The following is a 20,582-nucleotide window of genomic DNA, read 5'->3' on the forward strand; positions in this document are numbered from 1 at the left end:
TTCAATGCATAGAAAACTTTTAAAAATAGTTATCAGAAGTTGAAACAAGAAAAGGAAGACTAAGTCTTGCATGTCTAACCAAAAAACAGACGCGTACAAATGAAAATATCTGCTATAGTCTGCACTAGTTGATCAAAACAGTGTAACTCGGTTGGCTCTGCCCTTTGTAAACTCTGAAAATTTGGTTGTGCTTTTCGAATATAGCAAAGCTTCTCAGCAGATGCATCTTCCAGAACAGGAATGGTTGCAGGGGGCTGATCAATCAGCAATGGATTTTGGCGGCTAACAGGGGTCCATAACTTATATTTTCACATCTTTGCACTCTACAGGGTATTCGCCTCCCTTTTCTCTGCTCGGCCTGTGCCACTCGGTGCAAGACAGGCCCCACAACTCATGCTAACAAGGAGGTTTGATCTGTAGATGTCATTTCATCAGGAGTGTAGGAGGCCATGCTGAGCTGAGGGCTGATATTATCTCATGGAATGGCTCAGCATGAACAGAGCCGTCCTTTAATTTGTAAAATTCCAGCGTCTGACTGGCCATAAAGGCCAACTTCTTCCACTCACTGCCCCTAGGAACTGGAAAGCTTGCGCAGACTATGCAAATTAAAAGATATTTTATAATATGATGCATTGATTATGAATGTAACTTAAGGGATATAGATGCAGAACAGTGGTGTACATTATTATTGACAAGGCATCTAAGAGTAATTAAGTAATTGTTTTAATGAATGCTACAGCCCAACCTCATGAGTTGCTACTTCATTATAATTTTTAATCTTTTTATTTCATAAAAAAATATATTTCACAGAAGAATGTTCAGTTTGGACAAAGGTGAAAGTTCTTACCTTTTCACATGGAAGCAGTCTGGTTCAGATATTTTTTTCTCTTAAAAATCAAAATCATAATTTGAAATCTAATCTTTCTACCTGCTTTCTAAGGCAGTTTGTCTGACTGAAACATTTTAAGCCTAATTCATACATCCTGGTGCCTTATTGTCCACAGAGCCTGTGACATGCAGCACCATTTTCCGTCTGCTTTGTCTGTCTGCTTTGGCGGAAACATTAATAACCTCAGTCAGAGGACGGCACCAGACACGCGGCAGATGAAGAAAACAAATGTTAGATTGTGAGGAGAAAAAGAAAAACATTGTTTAGTCTACAGTGTGGAGAGATCTGCTGTTTTTCCAGGAATGTCAGGAATATTCTTGTGAGAAATCTAGCACTAAGGAACAAAAAAAGACCTTGAACATAATTTATCATACTTTTGATGAAAAGCCCTTAAATATCCCGTTGGAAAAACACTTTCAGGTGTTAAATTCAGACTGTGTTGCTGATTTGTCCAAAATGCAATGGTTATTTATTTTAAATCTAAAAAATGTCAAAAGGTATTCTCTTTAAGTACAGGTTTTAGACCTGGAAGGAACACAGTCTCCAGATGGTGATATTCTTATCAGCCATGTCAGGAAATGTTTTGGAAGGGCAAATAGTGAGTTTAGAAAATCACAGTGGAATATAATTTTCTTCAAACTGTCAAATGTAGTTGTGGGCAAAAACATTCTCTGTGTACTTTTGAGAGCAGTGTCAGTGATGTAAAGTAATGAAGAGTCAGTGAAGTAGTCTGAAATGTAGACATAAAGAGTAATGAAGTACAGATGGGAGACGGAGCTAAAAATTAACACAGTGATTCATCTCTGACCAGCCAAAATACAACATCTGTCCCAGACGGACTTACAATCACAATTCTTGTTTTTGCTGTCTTAAACATCCTTTAATTTTTCATTCAGATATGTTTTTGGATTGCTTTGCAACTCAGAACTCCAATGACATGAACACAAACACATCCGATAGTCTTTCAGCGTCGGTGTAAACTCCCCTGTCAGGCAGCACCTGTGTGTGAGACGATCAGAAGAGAGACGAGGCCAAGAGACTTGAGGGAACCAGGGGCAGAAGCCCAACCTGGATCCCAGAAATTAAATATTGTTAAACCCTAAATACAGACATGCCCTCCTTTCCATCTGATAAGGCAGCTCTCTGGCTCCTCGCTTCCTCCAACACATTCTTTAAGACTTTCACTCAGGCCTTAGCCAGGTATTTAAGAAATTCAGACGTGTAAATTTGATAAACACTTTAGAGACAATTTAATAAGGTTGGGTGTTTTTATCAGTTGAAGAAAACCTGAACACTGGTTTGCCAACGCTTTCAGAATAATTGAAAGAAAAAAGCAGAAACGTGTAACCCTCAATTACTCAAGGACTTTTATTTTTGGGGGCCCACTTCCTGTGTTGCCCCAAACTCTGCCAGCTTCTTTAAAGCCCCTCCTCCAGCGCACAGTTTGAACATCCTCACCTGTTTCCACTGTGATTGTGGCTTGCTGCTGGGGTCTTCCAAGCAAACTCATCCAAATCTTTGAACCTACTGATTTGATTGCCTGGTGAGTTTGTCATTTGATAACAGTATTGCTTTTTCATGTGGTACTTCTGCTCGATTGCTCATTGGAGCGTTGTTTTATTAGAATCACTGGCGCTGCTTACCTGGACCATCACCGGGATTCTGTCGGTGCTGATTGTGGCTCAGTACGCCCCGCTTTCTTTGAGAAGGTAACTTGTTTGCTGATTTTGTGCCTGTTCTGGCACATTTATATTGATGCTGAGGCAGGGAAGTTTAAAATGAAATCCATCAGAACAGAATGTAGCTACACTTAAGTTTGATATTGCGCAGTATATTTATTTATTTATCTTTCTCTCACTCTGCTTGAGTATTTGACAATTTATTTTATTTTTCTTGATTTATATTTTTGAAAGTGCACTTTAACTTTAAATTGATTAGCTTGAAATATTATTGATTCTCTTTTTGTTTTACTTTATTTAAATTATGGTTAATTTAACCTGATTATTGAAATGTTTATGTATAATTATTAGAAATGTAATAATTGTATTTGCATTTAATATGCATAAACTAAATGCCTAAATTGAATAATTATTTCATTGTATGTTTGTACATGATTGTTTTTGATAAAACACTTAGTAGGTTCTTCTGACCTTCAAGGTTATTTATTCTGAGTCAATTATCTTGTCTGTTTTTATTCAAATCACTTAATATATATACACACCAAAACTAAAAGCACTGCCTCCTGTTTTTCATTCACACCTCGGGCTCCTTAAAAGGACTCTTCTGATGCTGCTTTTGTAGCCGCAGTTAGCTGCCTAGCCCATAAGTGTTATAAACAGAAAAAATTCTGCAAAAGGAGTACATACTTTTTCACAGATTTGTATGCGTTAACCCCTTCTACAGTTTGGCAGCTTGCAAAAGTGGAAGTTGCCAAACTGCCTTCTAACGTTTTCCTTTTGATAGAGAAAAAAATCGGACTTTGCATTGAAGTTGCTTTGTGAAAGTTTTAGGATTGGTTAAAATTGTAGACATGCTTAACTATTCAATTTGCGTTGTCTCATACGTTACTATCAATATGAGAGCAAACATTGATTGCAACAAATCCTTGACGTTTAAATGCACCGCAGCTGACTAATTCCAGCCTTAGTGAATGTTTTGTGTGCATTATGTGCTTTTTCATAATCGCTTGATAGAATAATCTAATAAAGATGACAAAAGCTGATGGCACACCAACCAGCTTGGTCATTATTAAAATGTTAAAGAAGAAAATATGGCTGTATAAAAGATTTTTATTGATATTCTCTGTCAAAATGTGTGTCATTTCAAGCTACTTACACAGCAATCAGGGATGATATAACTGGACATTCAAAGTGTATCACATTGGTTACCTGTTCATAATGGCACCTGCTGTCGAATGTGATAAATTAGGCAGAAAGTGAATCTTTTACCCTCAAATGTAATTTCTTGGAAGCAGGTAAAATAGGAAAATGTGAGGATTTTTGCCTGTTTTGTGTGATAAGGCACCATGCCAATAAGCAAGAACCATTCAGAAATGGTTTCAGGGGCACATCCAAAATACAATGAGTAGTGGACTTGCTTTTCTAACTCTCCCATATGTCATTCCGGTCAGCGTCTGAGGATGTGGTGGAAGAACATGACAGACCCTCAGAGATCTCACTAAAATCCTTGAAGGATTTGTTGCCAACATTTTGGTTGCAATATCATGTTCAGGGATCTTTTGGAGTTTGTGACGATGCGTCAGGGCTGTTTCAGCAGAAAAATGGGAACCATCCTTTTAGGCAGCTGGTTATATAGTTATACCTACTTGTTTTAATTACCGTTTCTGCTGTGACAGCAGTTATTCTGAATTATTTCTATAAAATTAGGCAAATCCGTACAAAAATCATGTACTTTTTGTTTCAGGTAACTGACTAATTTGCTTCATTAATATCCATCATATTATCACGTTAACATTTTTTTTTTTTACAATTAGTTAAACTAAGTACTGAATCATTTTCAGTCAGTATGAAGGATTATCTCCCCCATCCTAATAATAAACCGACTGATACCCAACACCCTGACACCCTCCCATGTTTAGACCAGATTAGATGCAAACTATTATCATACAAGCAGACTATTTGTTAGTTGGTGCAGAATGAAAAGCTATAAATTGATGAGTACAGTAACACCTTAGTTCACTGAGACAGACTGCACATAAATGTAAAATTATGGAAAAACGGCACAACACTTTTTATTTTTTACTCAACAGATTCTCAGTTGAAACTGTATCCATTTTGTTCATTTGGACAAATCTGTCCATAATCCATCCTAATGGTCTCAGAATGGTCACTATGATCGATGACTTTAGACAACGCCATGTGTTGCACCATTTGGAGCTGCTTCAGCTAAAATTTACCAAGCTTTATTTTAGTTCACCACATATTTTACCCGGCATAGATTGTGAGCCAATTTTATCTTTTCCACTTAACATTGAATGGCTGACAAATGGAAAAATAACAACCCACATTGAATTGCAGGCCTTTTGTTGTCGAGGAACATATTTCAGCAGCAGCGGCTCAACCAGCTCTGTCTCCTATAACGACTGTCATCAAGTCAGCTAGAATACCTCGGACCCACGAAGAAAATGTTCAATAACTGCAAATCAAAATATAACCCACAGGTAAAGCCATCGGTGAGAGTTGGCATTGCTATTCAGTTTTTAGCTGAAAACGAGGAAAAAGAAAAACCCTGAATAGAGAATTTTCCTCACTTTGTCAGATCAGAGTTCTTAATGGCTCATTTCTTCCCTACTAACACAAGCGCACATTAGTGATTACAGAAAGCAAAACTCAGTCAATACAATTTTATAGTTATGATACAGAAAGTCACTGTTTTAATATCTGCATCAGTTATAGTTTTTTATTATCCACTTCCACATACTTCTGCACAGGACGTAATATAGAAAAGTGTTTCACACATTGTGGATAATAAACTGGTGTCTATATTGTGAGACTAACAATATAATTTTGTGAGAGATAATGTTACTGAAAAAAAAAATTGTGGCTTTGTGCTTTGAAACAGCATGTGGACTTGACCTTTTATCGAGTATGCTATTTAATTTTTAATGTTTTTTTTGCTCCCTACTTTGGCAAATAACAGGAAATTTGTACAAAACCTTTTTTCATTCAGTGGAAACTTTTCTCAATTTTCTGTGTAGTTGTTGGACCATTATGAAAAAACAAATTGACTGATAAAGTTTGGGTTTGTCCTTTCTGTTGGGTTAATCAGTCATCTTCATGAGATGGATTGATTTTCCTTTAAGTAAGTACACACATAAAAAATGACCTGAAGAATGTACCGTTTAAGAGCAATGGTATTTCTAGATTGCAATCTAATGGATGTCGAAAGCCTCCGAAACTAAACAGGATGTATGTTTGCTTGTTTGGGCATATATTTACCCCATTTATCTGATATTTCCATGCAATTTTAAAGAGTTCTTTGTGATAAAGAATTGTTCAGACTGGCATTCATGTACTTGAAAACACTCCAACTTTGTTTGTATGTAGATTATTAGGTTGTGGAGGTAATGAAAGCAGATTAAGATAAACGGTACGTATTTGATTGTGGATGCAGATAGGAGAGTTGCACAGTTTTCTCTGGAAGCTGACGTCAAAGGCAGAGCAGCACAAAGACTTTGCTAACTTTTGGTGTGATCAGAGTAGATCCTTTATGTCAGAGCACTATCCAAAACATCCATGAGTCCAGTCACACACGTGCCAATATTTAAACCCTCCAGTTAAAGACCATTGAGTTAGGTATTGAATCTTAACGAGGCATCCGAATTACTTTCTTGTCAACTTGTTATCTTGTCAGTGAAAGAATTTCTTTGCCGTTTTGACGTGCCATATATTTTCTGTTTTCTTTCTTATGGCTGTATTTAGACTTCTTTTGAATTCTGCGTCCCTCAACAAGAGCATTAACATGCAATTTATTCAAACTTTGTAGCAAAAGATGTGATCCGTGTTATTTACATTAATATTTAGCTGTGAGCTTGTTTTGCTCGCTGTTTCTGGCACTTTGCTGTGATTTTTGCTTTATTGCCTCCATCTGCCAGTGACTGCAGTAATGTAAACCCACTGGCGCCAAGCTCCACTTTGTGTTTGAATTTACAATGTATTTGTGTCTCCCCACTGGCAAAATAAACGTGGATTCACTCATATAAGCACTTTTTATGAAGCTGTCTATTTACAGAACCCGCATCTAGTAAAACAGGTTAATAAAAAAAAAAAGTTTGAGGTTTTCTGTTCCATTTTTTGTATCTTCCACTTATTCTTTCGATAGACTAGGAATAGGGACATTTGTTTTGTGTCGTATGTAATTGCCTGCGAGTGAAGAAATTATTTTCACAAATTTTTTGCTGTTTATTCAAGGAGAACCTTTTGAAGCATTCCTGAATAATTCATAGAAAACTCTTAAATGTATTCTGCTTTTATTTATAAAACATTTCTGTAGGTTTTCAGGCTGGAAGCTGCTCTGCAGAGAGTGGAAGCCGAAAAAGTTTTGGAGTTAAGCAAATTCCTGGAAAAGGAGACATTTCAAAACTTTTTGAACTAGTAATAATAATTAAAAATTCAACCCTTTCTTTTTATTTTGCCCTCACAGTCGCGGCTGGGGTTGGTGCCTTGATGATGCCCCGGTGAAGGACAGGCTGTCTCTGACCTCAATGCTTCCTGGAGTGCTGTACAGCGCGGTGCATCAGTGTCGCCTCCAGTACGGATCCGGGTCTCGCCTCTGCGATGACATGGATGTAAGACGAAAACCGTGTGCGAGCGACAACACAGACAAACGTTGATCAATTGATCAGACAATTACAATTCTTTTCTGTTTAATATAGATCCACGACTTGTAGCGATGCATTTCAAGCAGCCATTTCTTTTTGTTTTGATTATGATTCACACCAAATCAAAACCCCAAATTGCTTGTTACTGTTACTGTTCGTAATTGTTTAATTTTATTTATTTTTTTGCTTAATCAAAACATTTACTTATCCAGGTTCTACAACAACATGCATAAAGATTAAACTAAAAAATATATAAATTTTTTCATACAATTTAAATTACAGAACCAAAATGTTATCAATGCAGATAATTTATCTACCTACTACACTCATGATAAAAAATGCTAGCTTGACATAAAATGTCATTGCTAAAGATCCCAGCTGTTGTTTAAAACAGTAATGGACAATTATTTGAGAGGAAAATGTCTGTAGAGTTTTATGTTTGTCATGCCAACATTGCAAAAGTACCAAGAACCTGGTTAGTAGCCATATATTCCCTTGGACATTGTGAATAGGAAGACACCAGGACCAACATTACAGATGACCCGATCGCCAGAGTCAAAATATTCTGAACTTTCTTAAGACCTCAGCACAGCCACAGGCTGATCGCCTTCATGCCGCAATGATGCAGTAAATTATTCAGAAAGGAGTCCCGACTAGGTATTGGGTATTAGCTGCAAGCCATAATTATCCAAATAAAGATGAAAAAAACCCTTTTGAAATATAGCAGCTTGTACATGAAATATTTATGAATTTCCCTTTTAAATGAGCCACTAAAACAACTGTACTTTTTATTAATATTCTGTTTTATTGAGATGTAATATGCAAGTCTCTGTGTAACCCTATGCACTTTAATGAAATAGATGTGGATCATCTACCACATTGGGGGGTTTTTTCAAACTTTTATGATGTTACAGTCTGTTTTATGTCTCTGATAAAACGTTTCGATCGCATGCACCAAGTAATACTTTTAGGTAAGAATTTCAAATAACCAATGTATAGACAGCTTTGGTATTTGTAATTTTTTTTTCTATTATTGAAAATGATTGAAATGATACCGACCCTGTCTACATTAGAAGAAGAGATGTATTCAGGAAAATCTAACTCTGTACATTCAGACAAGGATACAGAAGCAAAGACCAGCAGAGAAATGATCAAAAAACTCCCGTCCTCACTTTCTGCCTCTTTTTAAGCCGATCGCTCTGAGTGAACCGCAGCAACTTTGTGTGAAATATACTTCTCCATCAGTAGAAGAAAACTAAAGTCTAAAAAGGAGACACAGTCTGACTTTACAGTTACTAATGTGAAGAAACCTCCTGATTAAGTTTTTCAAAAGCATTTTGATTTCATACAGCCACAAGAAATCAACTACTTCCAGTCTTGATTGCAAACTGCAGCTTGCCGTGTGTAACAAGGCATCTTTTTTTCTGTACATAATTTAATACCCTTTGGCACTGAAGGCACATTTTCTGTTGTGGATGAATAATGTTTGAATTTATTTGCTCTTGAACCAATTACTGTTGGGTAGCTTCCTCAAAGCCTTGCATTTGACATGTTTTCAGTCGTAGCAGTGGTAATACATGATTTTTTATTTTATTTTTTTCTGATCGGAGCCTCGGCATTAATAATTCCTGTTATTCTACTTTACAAAAATGAAAAGTGGGAGCTCTTGATCCTCTCTTTTCGTCTATCCATCAAAGTTAATGCGTGGCTTTTCGTCTTCACTACATTTCATAAAATCATTTGTCCAGATAAGACCTTCGAAGCTTGCTGTGACCTTTCAAATATTAGCTCTCCGATAAAGGCCAGCTGCCTCGGTTATGGTTTTGCTACCCCAAAGAAAACAAAACAAACTTTTTAAAGTTATACAAGTTGTACTGTCCAAGAAACACTATAATATTGAGTTCTGTCAGGCTGGACATACATTCAGGTGTGGTGTTGTATTAGAAGTGATAGGAGTCTCAGTATGTGCATTTCTACAGAGACTGGTGAATAATTACCATTTCTAAGGTTTAAGGCTTATCCAAAATGTCAAGCTTGGACTTTTTTAAGAGCATAACCCCACCTTTCTTTGAGCAACTTTGGCTCCGAGTTCCAGATAATGATGGAAACTAACTTAGTTGATCTGAAGAGATAATTTTAAAATTAAACCCTATATAGAAAATATGTATTTTTTTTATTTCTCAGTTGGTTTTCTAGTTCATGCCACAGTGTCAGTCTAGTTCTTGTTCTGTCTTAGAGAATAGGGACAGTGAGCATCAGAGACAAACATCCTGGATAAAACTGTCTCTAGATGTGCTTTTAATTAAATTGAAAATAATTTAATTCGATTCAAATATTCAACTAAAAAACACGCTTTTTATAGTCCCAAGAGGAAGTTGGATGTTTTTTTTAAGAGAATCATAGACAGTCCTTGCTGTGTGTGGGAGAGATCTCCTGTCGCAGTGAACAGCAGATGTGAAGAAGCCTCTGACAGAATATTCTGACACTGTAAGACAGATAAAGAGGATTCTCTGGGTTGTCTCTTACCTCGCTTCCACTGAGCAGTCCGATACGGCTGGGTGAGGTTTGGCACACCATTACGTCTGTTTCTGTTGTAAATGTAACACATACAACCAACCCGTACTGCACCACTGCTCTCTACAGCTGTAGGTCCAGTGTGGATCTATTGGAGTCACACAACAATCTTTTAATTAGGGGACAGAAAAATAAAACATACCAATGCGTCATGTTTGTTATGTATTTGGGTTTAACCTTGCTTGGCCAGTGAGAACCCAACTGGCAGTGGATACACTTTTTTGAATACGCTGGACCGTAAAATTGCTTACCCAACCCTAACGACTTGCTCTGCACTGCTCAGAGGATACAAGCCTTTTTTTTTTATTTTTTGGTTTAAAAAAAAATCAATTTTCCCCACTTGGATCGTTTGGCTCCAGATCAGTACCCAGCAGAGAGAAAGCCTTTTTTTATATCAGTTTGTTAAATTTTTTTCTAAGCCATTGGCTCGGATATTGCTACCATGACAGATGATGATTTATACATGCACTTGAATAATGAGATGACCTGGACTGTTTTCTTTATGTTTGGACCAGCAATGAATTTCTGTAAGACAAAATTAGATATCGCTAACCCTAACCCTAGTCCATCAAAACCACAACCACGAGATTCTCCATTGTTGCTACAATCATTCGCAGAGTTGACCACAGCCACAATAGTGCAGAACTTGCTGTAAACTGGGGTAGAACTGAACCGCACCTTTAATGGTCATAGTAAAACTTCACAATGGAGAAAAGGTTTAATTTAACTAGGGCACCACATTCAATGTGCATGAAGCACTTTTACCAGTATTTCTGTCAAATATGTATAGTGGTTGAGAAACAGAGATACTGTAAGATCTAGTGGGACTAATACATCCAGACTGACAAACAGATGATGACAAAACATCCAAACAAGTAGGATGCAAAGAATCTAAAAATCCAGGGCAACAGCAATGCTTAACAGAGGAACAAATAGAAATCTGAGAAGTACCAACGGGACGAAGACGTAGCAGGAATATGATATGAAGGCCTCAGTGGTGATGGCGGTTGTGGGACTTTGACAGAACAAATTACAGGAACATATTAATCTGAGTGCAATTGTGGGAAAGGGAACAGAAAAACATCTGCTTTGAGCCCCATTGTTTATTCCTTCAATATCATAGATGGGAGAAACAAGAAGACTAAATCAATTACAACTAGGCAAGTAGAATAATACTAATGAATATGCCATAAATGTCTGGATATTACTGCTATCTGTCAGAGACAGTGACTCACTGCATATGACTTTATACCAAAAAATATTGTTGAACTTTAAATAATTTAGTCTTTGTCAGTGTTAACAGCCAACTCTGTGTTCTTTCAGGAGTACCGGTAACTATGAAGCAAAAATAGGGACACAGTAAGCTTAAGGAGTAATGCTTATTGGCACGGGCTGCATTTTGCATCTTGTGTATGTTTCATTTTGAAGAGGCTCTGCACACGTGGTGTAAATAGGAAGATGTTATGGAGTGTCAGAAACATTTCCACATGCTTCCAGGAAATGAGAGAAACATGTGTGCCAGGAATTAGTTTAAACAATGACTGAATGTTCCAACCCGGCCTGCGTCTTTAAATCACAGCTTGAGGTTGACGAGGATGCAATATTTTCTACAATAATCCCTCTCTCCACTTTCTAAAAGGTGAGGGTAATGAGAGTTTCTGAAGCTCTCTGACCATCTGACAGGAAGATCTAATGGGACCTACTTGCACCTTAAAGTCACTGTGGATTTGAAAACAGCCTGCGGCTTTGTTGCCACCTCTGTATCTGTAATTACTTCGTCTGGGCCCGACATGGAGCCTCCAACTCCTATGAATCATATGACATGACCTGGATTTAAACTAATTTAAAACTCTTTCTTCAAGTTAGCCTCAGATCTTTTGTTGCATGTTGTGCTAACTGGGATTAGTCATTGCATAAGCGATTAGAGCAGTCATGGAAAATTAACTTTGACTGAATACCGCTGACATTGAGTCGGTGCAAACGGTAATCTGACTGAAGTCTTCCGTAGGTGGACTCTTTGGAGTCTTAAAGCTATACTAAATGTTTCTGGAGATGTTTGTGCGAATATAGCTTCTTCCCAGTAAATCTCAACTCGGTGTCAGTGTTTCTTTAAACTTAAAGCACACAGAGTATTTGGGACCTGAACAACGGATGTTTTTAACACAGCACTAATTAAGACTAAACACATTTTTCCGTGAGCTGTGTAGTAGAGCTTAGCTGGACACTGTTTCTATAAAGTTAATGTAAGGCTTCAACAGATTTACAATGGTCTTAAGCAGATGCACTGAAACTTTTATAAACAAATCCCAGAGTTCCCAACAGAGTCGAGGGGTTTTATGGAGGGGTTGAACAGTTGCTGTGAATTTTAAATATTTTGTTTTGCACAAAAATTGGCATATGTTCCTCAGAAAAGTTTGAAAAATAGAGAAATTTTAAAATAGCTTAAATTTGCATATGGTCAGTTTGTGTGCTGGGGTTCTTTGAAAACATGAAGTGAGGCTCACATTATCACATTATTTTCTATTCAACACACAGAACAAGCGTTGAATAGAAAATATTTTTGGCATTTTTATTTTTTAATTTTTTGGGGGGGCACAAAATCTATACGAGCTCTTTGGTGTCCTTGTTGTTGCTATGAAGCTGAATCTCTAAAAGATTACGGGATTGCATCAAATATTGAGGCAGAATAATTATTAAGAGCAAATCAAACAGAGCACTCTTAAAATAAATATGAATAGTAGCAGACAAAGTTAAAATTTGATTGGTATTAATCAAGATTATTGCTTTAAAAACTATAAAAATGACAATAGAATTTTTTTTTTTTGCCATTTTGATGTTGCGTGAAGAACCTTAATTTGTGGTTTTCCAGGTTTTTCCAGTAAAATAACTGGTCTTCATTAACATAATATCTTGGGCAAAGATCAAGGACTGTATAAAATATAAATCAATCGCCTATAAAGGTTATTTTTGTGACCAAAGTCGGAGTTTTTATTTGCCATTTAAGTGCAGCTAATTAACTTCTGGCTGACAACCATTCATTTGTTGAGTGTCTTCTCATCTCCCTTTAAAAGGAAACCTTATTTCTCAGAGAGTGACATGTTTATAAACCTCTACTGTGTTCATTTTAAGAATAAATTGTTTAAAGGCCAACAGCATGGGAAAGGGAGTACATTAAGTCCAAGGTTCTTGGTTTAATAGCAACACTTTAGTTTGAGAGGTAGTGTAAAATAAGCACATTTTAATAGACATGAACCTTAAATATTGACCTACGGTGAGAATAAGTAACTTTTAATTTTATTTCAAGCATCTTTTATCTGTAGACGTTTTTGCAAATGATGCAATGATTTTTTTTAATGTTTTTTTTTTTTTTGTCGCCTGAATAAACTTCATCACAGGCAAACGATTATCATCTATGCTTGTATTTTGTTTCAGGGACTCAAGTTTTTATAAAACTAGTATTCTTGTTGAAATCCAGTATAAGGCATATCATTGACGGCAGGGATAACTCTGCTGGGCATAGTCCTTATGTATTGTGTATATATATATTGCGCAATAGTTTGAAAACTGCAACATTTTTAACTTACTGCATCACTGACTTGCACTGCAGTCCACCTGCTAAGTTGAAGGTAAAGGCAAGACGTGTGAATTTGTTTTCTGAGCTCTGTCCATCATTTCTTTGTCTTCTGCTCGTCAGAGTTCAGGTCACTGGGGGTAACAAATACAGGAAGGAAAACCAGAAATCCTTCTGCAGATAATTCTAGGGGATCCCAAAGGCATTCCCAGGCCAGTGGGGAAGTTTATCCTTCCAGCTTCAGAGGAAGCAATCCACCTTTTTTTTAGATTAAGAAGAATTTCATCAGACTTACTTCAGCAGTAACCTCACACTTGGCTCAAAACCGCTCCAGTGCACAAAGGAAGGTTGTACCTTATAGATGTCAACAAAACCATGTTTTGTGATGGACTGGTGACCTGTTCAGGGTGTGCCCTGCCCTCTTCATCTCATTTAAGAATAAGTGGTACAGACGATGGATGGTTCCCAAACCAGGCAGTGTCCATGTATCGCACAAGCAGTAATGTTGGTTTTTATTTCAGTATTCTGCTTCAACAGTTGCTGCTGCCGTCTTGTTTATTGGCATCCCCATGGTTCAAATATTTATATATTTTTTGCTTCCACTTGTGTGAAACAAATCCTATTTATTACTAATTCACTGCACTCAAACGTCTTTCCAAAAATCCCCGTCTCTCCAACCTGGTAGTGGGAATATGGTTTGGAGGACTGCATGGTGGAAGTACTAGCAGTATTGCTGCTGACTTTAGTTTTTTGAAGTATACCAAGCATACTAGAAATCAGAAAATGTATGGAACCAACCTTTTTTTTTGCAATTCAGTTGAATAAACAGTGTTGACACTGAGGCTTTCAAGCTGAAATTTCTAATCAAAATAAATCCCTTTTTCCGTTCCTCGGTCTGCAATGCTGGTTGACCAAGAGGAAAAGCCCAAACTGTTTCTTCACCACACATTCTAATCTCATATGAATAAATATATTTGAAGAAAAATTTTAGATCAACATGATCATCATTGCTATTAGAAGCACTTTTAGTTTATTAAAAGACAACTCTCATTTGTTATAGAATATGGTCAGTCTTAAATAATAGGTGCTTTAAAAACACAGTTTAGGAGTAACTTTACACTTTGATGAGTAAGCTTGGTTTTTGTGCTTTGATCCCATATAGTTACTATAGTTTAATCTAAATTAGTTTTAGATTTATAATGGAAATCTGCAACCCCACAAAGACATGTTGTAAACCTAATTAAGCAGCATGTCGTGAAGTGACACATTAATCACTCTCTGCCTTCCTAGGATGTGTGCAGCACTCTGTGGTGCACCGTCGGAACGACCTGCCACTCAAAGCTGGATGGCGCCGTGGATGGAACAAGCTGTGGGGAGGACAAGGTAAATACTCAGATTCATGACTACGAAACAGATCTGAAGGCTTTGCTAGTCAAAAATGTCAATCTTTTATTTCTACAGGGAACTATTCTAGTTCAAAGGATACTTTGCTCAATCTTTTTTTTTTCTTGGAGTGGGGAGTGTTGCACTGGAAGCTACACTGTGTGAAGATTACAAGAATCCCCTGAGATTTCTTACACATCAGCTGAAAATAATTCTACCTTGACACCTAAGATAAGATTCTTTGACATGTTTGAAATGTCTCTTTCAACAACATAATACTTGAGATAAAGCCTGTCATTCTATTATTAAACTAAGCTTAAATTAAACAAAATAGAATCACCCTTTAAGCAGAGCAATACAATTTTGTGTTTCTAGGAAAGCATTTTATTGGAGGTTTTCTGGATTCCCACCAGAATTCCACTTGTGCTGAGTACGTTGCTCACGTCCCAGCCTGACATCCCTTGCCACTACAAATTTAGTAAACGAACGCTAGCGATAGCACCTCTGTCTCACCAAAGTCTGCGATTCATCTCAACTTCTGCATTCCTTGTATTTTCTTTTACTTTTTTTTTCTTGCAACTTACAATAGGGCCAGACAACCTCATCTGTCTCTGGAGTAAAACCCACCCAGTTCAGACACATGCAGCATGAAAACGAAGCTGCACTCATTTCCCAGCAAATTGAAAGTAGATGGGGTAACATGCAAAGATTATAGAGGTCTGACTGTCATGTAAACATGGGTTTGTTCCTCCAGTGGTGCATCAATGGGGAGTGCGTGCCGGCAGGCCTCAGGCCGGAGGGTGTTCACGGCGGCTGGGCTTCGTGGAGCGAGTGGTCGGCTTGTTCCAGGACGTGTGGAGCTGGTGTCCAGAGTGCAGAGAGAGACTGTGACAATCCTGTGTGAGTTTAACTGCTTCTATTTAACTCCGGTAGAATAATTATTCTCCTTTGCAAATTTAAAAAAATGTCAACTTGTAAAATCTGCTATCTTCACTATTCCACTTGGATTTTCGTTTTTGCTCTGAATCAAATTTAAAACGGTTTTGAACAATGCCGTACCAACACAAAATGATTTAAATCCCTCACATTTCCTACTGTTTGTCACGTTACAGCAGGAAACCTTGTCATTTTTGAGAGACTTTGTGTTCCCAAAAAGGGTTTTTCGCATGCAGGCCTCAAGCTCCTGTGTCCTGCAACTATTAGGTGTGTCTCTGGTCCAGCATGACTGAATTACCTCCTCACTATGCAGTCAAGTTCTCCATAGGTTTGCTAATTAACTGATTATCTTACACAGATGTGTTGAAGCAGAGACAGATCTATAAGTTGTAGGAGACGAGCAAAACAGAAACAAAAGAAAGAAAAAAAATAGTACGTACATCTAATGAGCTCCCTCGATACTTTGTGAAGCCACTTTTATAATTGCAATTGCTTTGTTTGTATGTGCATGTCTCTAATAACTTTGCACAAATTGTCAACTGGATTTAACCATGAACTTTGACCTGCTCTCTTTGGAACACAGTAACATACTTTGATCTTAACTTTTCTGTTGCATTTTTAGCTTTATTTTTACGGCTACTGTCTTCCTGGAAAGTAAAAACTCCTCCCTGTCTGCAGTGATTTGTGTCCTCTTCCAGATTTAGTTATTCCAGATCTGGAATGTGTTCGTCCATATTTCAAACAACTTCGATCAGTTTCCCTCCACCCGGTACAAAAAAGCATCATCACAGCATGATGCTGCCAACTCATCCTTGCATTTAAATCCTTGTTTGAATGCAAGGATGTAAGAACTTTGTACTACACAGTTTGTAAACTGGAAATGTGACTTTGTATCTTAAGACTTGCTTGTCTCTGTAATTTTTGAAGTTCTTGTTTTGTTTGAAGTTTTCTAATATGGAAGGAAAATGATACAATAAGACAAAAAGTGTGAATTAGCCTCAAATGGATTATGACTATTTTTTTATATTGGTATTAGTTCTAGCTCTTGTTAAGTAAATATGTATAGATTCTAAAACATTCCAGTTGTTTGTTCAGTATTTTAAATACAAATTGTTATTCCTTACAGGTTTCACTTACACAGCTGGCTCATTAGGCAAAAAATTGGTTTTAGTTGCATTGCATAACTCAAAAATAAAATAATATTCCTTTAATTCAAGTTAAAATTTAACATAATAAGGCATTGGTGATGCCAATAAGAGTATGAAAATACTATGTATTTTATCAGAGAAATCAAACCTAATGCTCTACTTAATATTTTCTTCACTCTCAGCCTATAAGTCCTTGGATAGCAGGAGAAATTAAAAATGTAAGAGACGGCAGAGCAACTTGCCCATTAATGAAGGGGGAGAGAGGCTGCGCTTTTATTACTTTAGGTCAAAGAGACGTAACTTCAAAGTTATGCCTCATCTTCTCACCAGAAGGTCCGATAATAGCTGTCCTTGTTAGTGGCTACCAGGGCACATTTTCATGAGGTATGCATTATATAATGATGGTGGAGAACATGAATTGCGGAGGTTGTGGAGCAAAAGATGAGATGTGAAACACACACTCACACTCTTTGACATTCCACTCTCCCTGTGTGTGTTTCTTTACAAAGCTGCCGGTCTCACCCTGTAACGCACATCTAATTATGATCAATGACTTGGAGTTCTTTCCAACAGAGGGTTCACACATGGCTGGCTTTTGCTAATTACACTCGACTGCTCCCTGCTCACTGACGCTGAAAGCTGCGGCAACTGAGACAGAATAGCATCAGAAATTAACCACTTGAACATTAAATTTATACGAAGTTGCAGTGACTTGGCTTGACCGTTGATCTTTGACGCTACTCAGCACTTCATCAGTACCTGCCCTCCTAAAGTCAATCATAATACCCCATTAAAAAAAAAAGAAAGAAATATTCTTACTTGGTGTCAGTGGTTCAAATACCTTAAACAAGAGGTTTTTTAACTTTTGCTGAACGCACTCTTCCTTCTCCAATGATCTGTTGAATTCGTTCCAGCTCCATGCTGACTCAATTTCTTTTACTAATTTATGATTTCCTTTCTGGTCAAATAGTTCTAATATTTTATTCATTTCACTTTGATCTTTTACCCCACTGTCCAGACAAGTCAGTTGTCTGGGTTTAGTAGCTTTTAGGTCTGTCTTTACTGTGACGATGACCTGGATGGAATTGGCCCCAGCCAGTTTCACATCATTTTTTACATCCTTCTGTGTAATTTATTGGAGAAAAACACATGACCAAATGAAAAAGGAAGAGACTGAAACAATCTACATTAATTCATAATCATGAACACTCCTCGTAATTATTGAACTGCATTTGTTTCTTTAAATGAGATCAGTGATTACTGCATCACTGCAACTGTCAGAGAGACATAAATCCCTTAAACCAAACCGACTTGTTTTAGCGAACCATGAAACGTTTTACTCAAGATTTTTTTCATGATCTATATTGTTTTGAGTAGATCAAAATGTAAATAATTGCTAATGTTAGAGCTGCATGGGTTTTTTTTTAAAGCAGCTTTGTCATTTATATGTTGGACTTTCAATCAATGACTATAAATTCAACGGTTATTAAAGAGACTAAAGTTGAAGTTGGGTTTTGTTTTTAAATTCTGATTAAGCGTGTTATTTGATACCAATAAGAAGCTTGTTATTGCCTCTTTTATGTTTATGCTTGATTATGGTGATGTAATTCATATGCACGCTTCATCACATGGCCTTAAAATGTCAGACACAGTTTACCACGGAGCTTTAAGACTCATCTCAAATCTCAAACCCTATTCAACTGTCAGATGGTGTGACTTGTCCTCTCGCAGACTGATGGGTTTGAATCTATAAAGACTATCTCTACAGAACTGTGTCCAAAGGCAAAGTCCAACCGGTTACAGTCTTTGCTCCGAGGCTTTTTCTCTGTGTGTACCAAAGGCCAGGAAAGAAAACTTTTAAAAATGCTGCTCCTCACTACTGCAACCAATTGCAAACACTTCTAAAGATAGAGATGGTTTCATAGAGCCGTTTTAAAGGGTTCTGAGAGAACAACCTCTGGCTGTAGATGTTTTATGGGATGTGTTTTGATAAAGTCAAATGTTGTATCTACGAGTCTAAAGATTGGAAGGGTTTTTATATTGTTCTGCCATTGTGTAGCCCATGACATTTCCTTCAGGATTTTATTTTCCTGGTTAAAAAAAGACTAAATGCTAAATTTTATGTCAGAACAGGATAAATCAGAGTTTATGACAGCTGGAAAGCATTTCACTAAATATAAGATCCGCTATACATTAAATTTATAATCATTTTTACTTGTAAGGTAAACCTAGAAATTAATAATGTAGATGCTGAAGAAGTACTATTGTCATGTAATAAATAAAACAACAGAAGTTTTAATCCTGGAGAATTACTATCCTGCAACTCCTTGATGTATTTCAGATCCAACACACCAAAAATCTAATTAATACCTCATTAGCAGGACTGAATGTTACACTGATGAGGTAATTCTTTCAAGAGTTGCGGGAGCTCTTGAGAGCTGGACTTGACCAACCCTGCTGTTGGGTTTTCCTTATCCAAGTTGCACCAAAGGATCCTCACAAAGTCCAATTGTAAGCCCAGCTGGTCATTTCCGCTGGGTTGCATTGTCAGCAAAGTTGATAATGATTGGGAACAAATTTTGGGTTACCAGGTTTTATAACTTTAGAGTTGAGTAATGCAGTTTCATAGGTCCATAGTGTATTGGTTTGTATTTTACTCATTTGGTCATGTCTGTGTGGTTCCTATGTGACCTGTGCCTTCATGTCCTGGGATGAAAAGCAATAAGAGACTGTCTGTTATCGCGCAATAGCCAGCCCCGCCCATTCCTCACAAATCTCCGGGGCTGACTACTGACCAGTTCTCTGTCTAACAGGTCCGGAAAATCTCTAAGACCTGGGTATTACCCTAAAAGAGATCTATAAGAGATAATCTATTCAAACTGGTGTCGAAAGCGATTCGTCTAGCTCTAACTACCTCCAATCCAGAAGCTACGACCCTTTTCAGTTAAGAAACAATCAGCTGAGTAGCCCTCACAGCTGCATAATTCCAATAACCACTTCTGTTAACGGTAGCTCGCTTTCTAAAATATAACTCGCTCTTGGAACCAGCTAGATTATTTTTAGTGACTTGGATAGAAGTCCCCGGGTCATTATTTACTCTCACTAAAGGAAATTATGAAGCCTCCTATTTACTAGAATCATGTACATTACTTTTACCTTTATTAAAAGAACCGAGAATTGATTAAATGACTCAATTAATTCCAATGTCCACCAACCTCATTAGAATTTTATATTATAAATTTATTAAGCAAGCTTAAACAGGGATATGTGACATACAAATCAGTAATTAAATGTATATAATTCAAGAGCAGTATAATAAAATCAACATGTATAACCATACTATCCTGTCTCTTTTCCCTAACCTATGTCGCAAATTCTAAAATAGACTTTTGTGGAGCAGGTTCGACTCACACCCAGTTGATGTTGGATCTTTGGCAACAGAAATATCCCGTATCTTGGTCAGAGTCTTTGTCCTTGTATGGAAAAAATCCTCCTTAGAATAGATGCAAAGCAGAACGGGTCCAAATCCTTCGAAAACCCAGTTCTTTATCCCTCCAGGACCTTTGTCTTTTCTCCAAGTCTGTCGCAATATTTGAGATCGTTGGGTTGAGGCAGGACCGACGGTCGAATCAGGAACCAGGGTTGGGCGATAGGAACTTGTCCCTTCTTGGCGGCGCGGAGTCTCAACTTTCCCGTGGCTCCGAGGTACGGTCTGTTGCTGTTTCCTCAATCTGCTTCTCC

The 20,582-nt window shown here is 37.3% G+C and overlaps 1 protein-coding gene across 2 annotated transcripts in view; it reads left to right on the top strand.

Annotated features, from left to right (window-relative positions):
• adamts7 (a disintegrin-like and metallopeptidase (reprolysin type) with thrombospondin type 1 motif, 7) overlaps positions 1–20,582 on the top strand; it is a 141,150-nt gene that overhangs the window by 56,481 nt on the left and 64,087 nt on the right. For both annotated transcript variants that reach the window (XM_028014791.1, XM_028014792.1), the window contains exons 9-11: positions 7,052–7,196; positions 14,665–14,757; positions 15,512–15,657. In XM_028014791.1, coding sequence (XP_027870592.1) covers positions 7,052–7,196; positions 14,665–14,757; positions 15,512–15,657 — 384 coding nt within the window. The remainder of the gene's footprint in view (positions 1–7,051; positions 7,197–14,664; positions 14,758–15,511; positions 15,658–20,582) is intronic.

The sequence above is a fragment of the Xiphophorus couchianus genome, chromosome 4, assembly GCF_001444195.1.
Source record: "Xiphophorus couchianus chromosome 4, X_couchianus-1.0, whole genome shotgun sequence".
In the NCBI taxonomy this organism is placed as follows: Eukaryota; Metazoa; Chordata; class Actinopteri; order Cyprinodontiformes; family Poeciliidae; genus Xiphophorus; species Xiphophorus couchianus.